General features: G+C 40.3%; 1 protein-coding gene across 1 annotated transcript in view; it reads left to right on the forward strand.

Annotated features, from left to right (window-relative positions):
* col11a1b (collagen, type XI, alpha 1b) overlaps positions 1 to 9,494 on the forward strand; it is a 178,180-nt gene that overhangs the window by 41,927 nt on the left and 126,759 nt on the right. Inside the window, exon 5 of the mRNA XM_036555885.1 lies at positions 7,983 to 8,108. Coding sequence (XP_036411778.1) covers positions 7,983 to 8,108 — 126 coding nt within the window. The remainder of the gene's footprint in view (positions 1 to 7,982; positions 8,109 to 9,494) is intronic.

The following is a 9,494-nucleotide window of genomic DNA, read 5'->3' on the forward strand; positions in this document are numbered from 1 at the left end:
CCCTGGTATGTACAGTGAGTAGAGCTTCATTATGTTGAAAATTCAGTGCTTCGTCTTGATGACAACGTGGTCAATACTCTATATTCCACATTCAGAACCTCCTGTTCTTTCAGTCTGTGTTTAAAGCGACTGACGCCGCAGTGATGTACAATCATACGGCGATGAACAGTGATGACGTTATATACCACAACGCATTTAAAAAAGATGGTTCTTCAAGGGTTCTTAATAAAGAAAATGGTTCTATGTAGAAACATGAACACTCAGTGAACCCTCTGCATGATTAAAAGTGTTCTCCAGACAGATGGAGAATATGCTGAAGGTGGGTCTACATAGAACCTTTTTGAAATGGTTCTATATAGCACCAAAAAGCCACCTTCTATTATTAGAATGTCAAGCTTGTAACAATGCCAGAAATCTTTTCAAAAAGGTTCCACATAGAACCGTCTTTAGTAGATTCTCTAACAATCTGAAGGACCTTTTCATGATGCAAAGAAGCTTCCTACAAGATTGACATTGGTTTTACACAGAACCATATACAACACATTCTCCATCAATCTGAAAAAACATTTAATCATGCAAACGGTTCTTTGAAACTTTATGGTTCTATATAGAACCATTTTCTTTACTAAAAACCCTTGAAGAACCATCTTTAAGTGTTTAATGATGTTGAATAACACTTTGGATGACACTACAATGACATTGTACTTGGATGAGACACTGAGGAAAACCAGAAGCTAACTTTATGATCTGCCTTCAGTAGAAACAACTAAACCAACAACTTTCTCCAAAGGTGTTAAAGTCCCTCCACTGCAGAGCAGCTGACACCAACTTGGCAAAGCATTTGGCTCACAAATGACTTTACAGCCCTAAAATAAAGGCATTTTTCAAAGATTCTTTACATATAGAACCATGACAACTCAGAGAACACCGTCTGTATCTGCAAATGGTTGTTTGGTGGAATGATCTTCAAACCTTGTATCACCATTTTTGTCGTTTTTCAGTTCTTTGACAGTTTAAAAGGATCTGTTGCCCTTTACATTGAGTATATATTTTATGATGAATTCACTTAAAGAAACGGCCCAAAATTACTTGTAAAAATTCTGGATCCGTTGACTAAGATTAAACGTAAAGTATGTTTTTTCCTTTTCCTATAAAGTTACTGATTTGGAGATACAAGGTCTTGTTCTGACAGCAGCGATGTGGTTCTTTTAAAGAACCTTTTAAAGATTTCTGTGGGAGTTCTGCTATTGGGTTTGGTATGTGGAAGTAAATATTCTGGTATTGCGACATGCGGAGCAGCGAAGGCAGCAGCGCATTCTGAGAGGAGTTTTCATGCTTCTCTGTTTCCGTGTGGTCATCTGAGCCTTAGATCTCCAGTTTGACCCAAAAAACTCTCCTGGCCCCATTTCAGCCTCTCCATGTGTAGCGCAGGGGTCAGAGGCGGGTCAGGCTGGAATCCCCGGCGTTCCTGGAGCTCTAATTACAGATGGTTAACAGCGGTGATCGCAGCCAGTGAGATGACCTGCAGTTCACTCTCGGTTCAGACGCTGGACTGAAAGATAAGATAAGACTTTATTAATTCGGAAAAATCTGAGTGTTAGTGTTCCAACACACACACACACACACACACACACACACACACACCACAAACACACACACACCACAAACACCACAAACACACACACACCACAAACACCACAAACACAGAATACACACACACACACACACACACACACCACAAACACACAAACACACACACACCACAAACACAGAATACACACACACCACAAACACCACAAACACAGAATACACACACACCACAAACACCACAAACACACACACACCACAAACACCACAAACACACACCACAAACACAGAATACACACACACCACAAACACCACAAACACACACACACCACAAACACCACAAACACACACCACAAACACACACACCACACAAACACCATAAACACACACACCACACAAATACCACAAACACAGAACACACAAACACAGAACACTCACACCACACAAACACCACAAACACAGAACACACACACACACACCACACAAACACCACAAACACAGAACACACAAACACAGAACACTCACACCACACAAACACCACAAACACAGAACACACAAACACAGAACACTCACACCACACACACACCACAAACACAGAACACTCACACCACAAACACAGAACACTCACACCACACACACACCACAAACACAGAACACTCACACCACAAACACAGAACACTCACACCACACACACACCACAAACACAGAACACACACAAACACAGAACACACACAAACACAGAACACACACCACAAACACAGAACACACACACACACACACCACACAAACACAGAACACACACAAACACAGAACACACACACCACAAACATAGAATACACATATGTACACTCTTAAAATGGTTCTTCAAGGGTTCTTTAGCAAAGACAATATATCTTTTTAGAACCATGAGTTCTATACAGGACCATGTTTCTGCAGATTGATGGAGAGAGTGTTGTGTATGGTTCTATATAGCAGCAAAAAGGGTTTTTCCATTGTTATAGCCGCGACATGTTAAAAATAGAAAAACCCTTTTGAGTGATATTTAGAACCTTTTTCAAAAAGGTTCTGTATAGAACTGGACTGCAAGATAAGACTTTATTAATTTAGAGAAATTAGTGTTCCAGCGGCAACACACACACACACACACACACACACAACAAACACGGAATACACATGTGTACTGTTAGAGATGGCTCTTCAAGGGCTCTTTAGTAAAGACAATCTATCTATTTAGAACCTGAGTTCTATACAGGACCACGTTTCTTCAGATTGATAGAGAATGTGTTGTGTATGGTTCTATATAGTACCTAAAATGGTGCTACATAGCACCCAAAAGGGTTTTTCTATTGTTTTTTCTATTGTTACATCTTTTTGAGTGCTATATAGAACCCTTTTAGAAAATGTTCTATATAGAACCATCCAGCATATTCCTGCACATTTTCCATCAATCTGAAGAATCCTTTCATGATGCAAAGAACCCTTTAGTCATGCAGATGGTTCTTTGAGTGTTCATGGTTCTGTATAGGACTATTTTATCAAAGAACCCTTAAAGAAAGAACCCTATAGTGTAGACTTGAAAAATATCAGCATCGGCCAACAGTTTCCCATATTGATGCATCCCTAATTATATTGCTGCATATTGTGATTGTGATGCTCCTTATATATTAATTCTAGAAGTGCTGATAATATCAGGAATGTGCTCAGATTATTATTTACATGTTTTAATATTAGTATTATGACATTACTTATTGCGATATTCATGACATATCATCATATCAGCCCGCCCCACGAGACTGTGAAGAATATTTCTGGTAATGAACTGTTATGCTTTCTGCAGTACACCTAAGACACTGTAAATGGAATAAAGTGAGTACTTTTCTGCTGATCACTGTTGGGTTTGGCAGTTTTGGTCTCCGTTGTGATACATAACTGATTCTGGGTTGCTTACTTTGTGGATATTGGGTTACTGTACAGTGTAGTATTTTCTATCTTTGTAATAAACTGTTTGCACTGTGCCGCTGCTGAATACTGTAGCTTTCCCAGAAAATTTATCGTTCCATGTTTCCGCCGAATTCGTGTGCTGAGCCGGGCGAGTATATTATCCGAAGAGAAGATTTCAGCAGCGCAGGAGTCGTGCCAGACACTTAAGAAAGCAAATCCTATCCAGAAAGAAAAAGAATGAGGGAGAAATGGGGAGAGGGAAAGTGTGTAAGAGGGCAAAGTGGCCCTGTGTGAGTGTGTTTTGAATCAGGCGTTTATATAGGAAGACTTTTAAGGGTTTGTTTATTTCATTCATTGAGTATTTATGTACCCGGAGCACCTGAGCGATAGGCTCAGAATGTCTGCCATATATTTTAATGAGAGCCTTTACGTTTTGTTTATGTCCATACATTATCTCTCAGCATGTGTTTATGCGTGTATGTGAGATGTTTGTTGTACAGTGGGATGTCTACCCCCCCCCCACAACCCCCCCTCCTCCATACCAAAAAACTTTACCCCCAGGAAGCATCATAAAATGTATTCCAGAAGTTCCTGCAGATGGAGCCCCTGTAATTTAATGCAATCTTGTGTGCTGGTATTAACTTTCCCAGGCCACCCTGCTGGCCCCAAAACCTTCACCCCTCCAACCACATCGCGCCCTGAACTTGTCTCTGTGTATATTTAGTCTGTGTTACTTTGCCTATTTACCTCTGTACGATGCTTTGTGTAATAGCTGAGTGGCCGTAGTCTGTGCAGGTCAGCTGAGGTATTTTTCTGTGGCCTGCTGGGCCGTATTTAACATTCTCAGCGGAGACAGACGGTTCCTGGACGAATCCCTGGGATAAGATCATGCACAGAGGCGTTTGGATTTAAAGTCGGGGGGCGGGAGCAGGAGTGGGGATCTTATTTCCTCTCTCGGAATCTTCATGAAAAACAGACCGCCGCAGATATTCAGCACAAGGAAAATGGTCACTGGCTGTTCTTCTATCTTTCCAATTTTTCAGCTAGTAGGTCTATAGCAGGGTTCTTCTAAGAAACAGGGCTCTCTCTAGTGCTGCCTGGGGCTCAGTTGGGCTGGAACCCTCTAGGTAGCTTGGAAGAGTAAAAAAGTCCATCATCGATCTTCGTCAGAGCTTTCTGGTTTCGTCTTTAGTGTGACTGAACTGAATCATTAACCATATTCACCGTCGGTGCAGAAATAACAAGGACCAATCATGTTTCACAGGAAAAATGTAAGACCGGTCATGTTTTAGAGGAACAGTGGAGGTCCAATCATGTTTCAGCTTTGACAGAGGTCGTCTCCCCCCCTGTTCTCATAATTGACCCCCATTTGGCTTAGTTACCTACAGCTAATTTCAGCTCCAACTTAAGAGGAGATCCTTTCAAATTCCACCATCCAAATTAACCAGTAGCTAGCCGCTCCTTCTGGTGTGTGTCCTCAGTCCGCTGAGCTGAACCCTGACCTTTCTTTTTGTTTTGTGATTAGTATATTATTAAAGTAAGTATCATTCACAATAGTAATCATTTAGAGATAATAGTTACTATTAGACATCAATAGTAGTAATTTGTAATGATAATAGTAGTGATGGTCAGCATTCCACTCACAAAAGAGGAGGAGATGTATACATTACAAAGGATAAATAAATAAATAAAGGACCACAGTATAAAAGAGTTTCCACACTCGTTTTTAAGCTCTCATTATTTTTAACATTTTCTTTTCTCAGTGTTTAACCAGGAAACAATTGTTCTTATTTTGGCCTTATTTATCCCGGCAGTTGCACATTCCAGATGAGTAATATCCTGAAAATAAGTAAGCCGAACAAAGAACTGAAGGTTCTAACCATATTTTCAAAATTGCCTTTGTGGCTTCTTTAAAACTGCCAAAAAATGAGTCAAAATAATTCTGCAGAGTCATCAAGTAAAAGGAAAGTCCTTTGTCTTCTCTTGGTTCAAGGGTTCTTTAGTAAAGAACGTGGTTCTAGATAGAACCATGAACACATTTGCATGCTTAAAGGGTTCTTTGCATGGTGAAATGGTTCTTCAGATTGATGGAGAATTTGTCATATATGGTTCTATACAGATCCTTTTTGAAAATGGTTCTATATAGCACTGCTGTTGTTTCGATGTCAAGCTTGTAACCGTAGATGAACACGGATCCTCCATCAATCTGAAGAACAATGTCACCATGCTTAGAACCATTTAAGCATGAAAATGGTTCTTGAGTGCTCATGATTCTATACAGAACCACTGTCTTTATAACTGTTTATAAACTTTGAAGTAATAGAGCAGTTGTTCCACACAGTGACCCAGTTAGGTCCTCCTTTGCTGCCTCAGCTGACCAGCAGAGTTCCAGGTTTAGCTGCCTGATCAGCTGTCAGTCCTGAGGCCTACAGTTTAAAAATCCAGGGATGCGATCAATACTCTAAAGCTACTGTCAGAGACCCGATCACACACTGATCGGCCCTGGCAGGCGTATCTGCTTTAGTGCAGGAATCAGTGATCTGTGCTGTGTTTAGAGCATCTGTTGAATATTACTGAAACAGATTAGCATTAGCCGTGAGCAGAACGCAGGAAGTACCGAGTTCCTGATTGAAGCTGATACCTGTGTTTAAAATTTCCATATTGCCAAACTGAAATGCGCACATCTGCATATCATTGATCCTGAAAAAAATCACAGACGCTATTAAGTGTCCTGCATCCTGGTGGTGTCCAGTAATGGTGTTCTGTTGTCCTGAGGGGTTGATATCACAGTGGAAAAGACTCTAGTGGTTTAACAGGTGATTCCAGATTCATTTGATGGTTTCCTAATGGGATCTAAAGTTCTCTTCCAGTAAGCTAGTGGTCTCTAAAGGTAACCATTAAGCCATTATTCCCAAAAGAAAGCAAATGTATCAGGTTTCAATCCCAATAGTTCTAATAGTCTTTTGTTCAGCATGAATGTCTGAATTAAATGTTGTTTAATAAAACTAATAGTTCCAAAAACCTTGTGCTGTTAATGAATAGTCTTTGACTCTAATGCTGCTCACATGGAGCACTGAGTGTACCGATGAAGTAAGAACCCGGTTCTGTTTAAAATGAGGGGCTGACAGCTTATTTCCTTATCTAGAACAAGGCTAAAAGATAACAAACATGCTAAACAGCTCCAGCATTAATATCACAGGCTTGAATTAACGCACTTATGAGATGATTACCTGGAAAACGGCAGAATAAAAGTCTAAAAAATGTCATTTGAAAGTCTTAGAGGCTTCAAATGTCTGTCAGAAGTCGCGTCAAACCCAGACTGAGTCTCAAACGGCTTCGTACTCCCTAAATAGTGCACAAGGGAAGTTTAGAAATTCTAGCCTCTATAGCCAAATAGTGCTTCATTTGTCGAGTGTGGATGAGTCTGAATCCCAAGTGACTATTTGTTAGTGATATTTTGCACTGCTGGGCTGCAGGATCCAGTATTTAAACTCCTATGTAGTGCACTATGTAGGGAGCAGGGAGCCGTTTGAGATTCAGCCCCAGTGTGAGAAGAGGGCACTGCTGGATTGGTGCTAAACAAGACTCGCGTTGAAAATGTGGTGACCATAAAGAACTTATAAATCAGAGGTTCTGGTATTAACCAGTGCTGTGTTATGATTTGTTCATTATTATACAACAAAAGTTAAAAAGTTCCTGAAATGATTTCAGCGTACAGCGATGGGCGGCCACACTTTCTTCTCCACATTCAGAAGTGCTTGGTTGCTTAGCAATGATAGCAAACTCTAACACCTCTCCAAAACACAACATACGCTGGTTTTGCTGGTGGCTAGCATGTTAACTTTCATCATACACTGGTTTTGCTGATCTACACTGGTTTTTCTAGTGGGTGCCTTTGATTAGTGTCTTAAGCTAAAAGAAAGAATCATTATTTCATGTAATTATGCTTTATAAAGTGTACATTATTTCCACATTCATACACTTATTACATCAACACAGTCACGTCTTTTAGGTTCCTTTTGTAATAATGTAATAATACTGAAAACCCCTGCACAGACCTGCACAAAGTTCATGCTGGTCTGTGCTGGTTTATGCTGGTCTGTGCTGGTTTATGCTGGTCTATGCAGGTCTAAACTGGTCTGTGCTGGTCTGTGCGGGTGTGATGCTGGTTTTTCAAGCAGGGAAATTCAGTGCAGCACTTTTTATCTCTGCACCGAACACGTCCTGGAGTTTTGAACAGTGTTTGTAATGGTATGTGAAGTTTCTGGGTTTGGAATTAAGGCGATGGATCACTTGGAACACAGTAAGATTGCTTTTGGATGGTGTTTGGTTTTTTTCACCTCTGGAATGTAGACGCTGACTGTGCAGTTTTCCTGCTGGGAGATTTGGAATGTAGTTCTGGAATGAAGTGTTGGGGACGTGTGTGAAATATTTGCTCTGTGCTTTTTTTTCAGGGAGATATCCAGCAGCTGATGTTGGTGGCGGACCCCCGGGCTGCGTACGATTACTGCGAACACTACAGCCCAGACTGCGAAACGCCACACCAGGAAACACCGCAGGCCCAAGAGCCTGAGGAAGAGGTCAGTGGGTGACTGAATTCAGGACAGAGATGGGGTTGGGTGGAGATATCCGGAATATTAAAGAGGGGCTCACACAGTGTACTTCCCTAACATTCCTGGTTTGACTCTATAGTTATTAAATTTTACTTTAGTCAGGGTTGGGACATAACAGAATACAAATATTGGGAATAAATATCCAGGATACAGTAATTAAGCATCTGTGTTCAGTTCAAGTTATATTTACTAAAGGCAGTGTAATCAGAATACAGTTACTTTTACATTTAAAAACATACAATATTCAAAATAAATACTATCAATGCTTGTTTATTAACTATTTTAGTATCAGTGCAAACATGCTGGTTAGTTAGATTCTAAAGAGGAGCTCAATTAATGGTTTTTTTATAAACACTGACGTTCCTGCTAAAGCCTGAGTAGACTGATAAATCAATGTGATGATCGGTTATTAATCTCAGCGTTACTGAGCTCTGCTAAAGCCTGAGTAGACTGATATCAGATCACTCGATGGCTGATGATCAATGTGATCGTTATTAATCTCAGCGTTACTGAGCTCTGCTAAAGCCTGAGTAGACTGATAAATCAATGTGATCGGTTATTAATCTCAGCGTTACTGAGCTCTGCTAAAGCCTGAGTAGACTGATAAATCAATGTGATCGGTTATTAATCTCAGCGTTACTGAGCTCTGCTAAAGCCTGAGTAGACTGATAAATCAATGTGATCGGTTATTAATCTCAGCGTTACTGAGCTCTGCTAAAGCCTGAGTAGACTGATAAATCAATGTGATCGTTATTAATCTCAGCGTTACTGAGCTCTGCTAAAGCCTGAGTAGACTGATAAATCAATGTGATCAGTTATTAATCTCAGTGTTACTGAGCTCTGCTAAAGCCTGAGTAGACTGATAAATCAATGTGATCGGTTATTAATCTGTGTTACTGAGCTCTGCTAAAGCCTGAGTAGACTGATAAATCAATGTGATCGGTTATTAATCTCAGTGTTACTGAGCTCTGCTAAAGCCTGAGTAGACTGATAAATCAATGTGATCGGTATTATCTGTGTTACTGAGCTCTGCTAAAGCCTGAGTAACTGATAAATCATGTGATCGTATTATCTGTGTTACTGAGCTCTGCTAAAGCCTGAGTAGACTGATAAATCAATGTGATCGGTTATTAATCTCAGCGTTACTGAGCTCTGCTAAAGCCTGAGTAGACTGATAAATCAATGTGATCGGTTATTAATCTCAGTGTTACTGAGCTCTGCTAAAGCCTGAGTAGACTGATAAATCAATGTGATCAGTTATTAATCTCAGTGTTACTGAGCTCTGCTAAAGCCTGAGTAGACTGATAAATCAATGTGATCAGTTATTAATCTCAGTGTTACTGAGCTCTGCTA

The sequence above is a fragment of the Colossoma macropomum genome, unplaced genomic scaffold (genome assembly GCF_904425465.1).
Source record: "Colossoma macropomum unplaced genomic scaffold, Colossoma_macropomum, whole genome shotgun sequence".
NCBI classification, from domain to species: domain Eukaryota; kingdom Metazoa; phylum Chordata; class Actinopteri; order Characiformes; family Serrasalmidae; genus Colossoma; species Colossoma macropomum.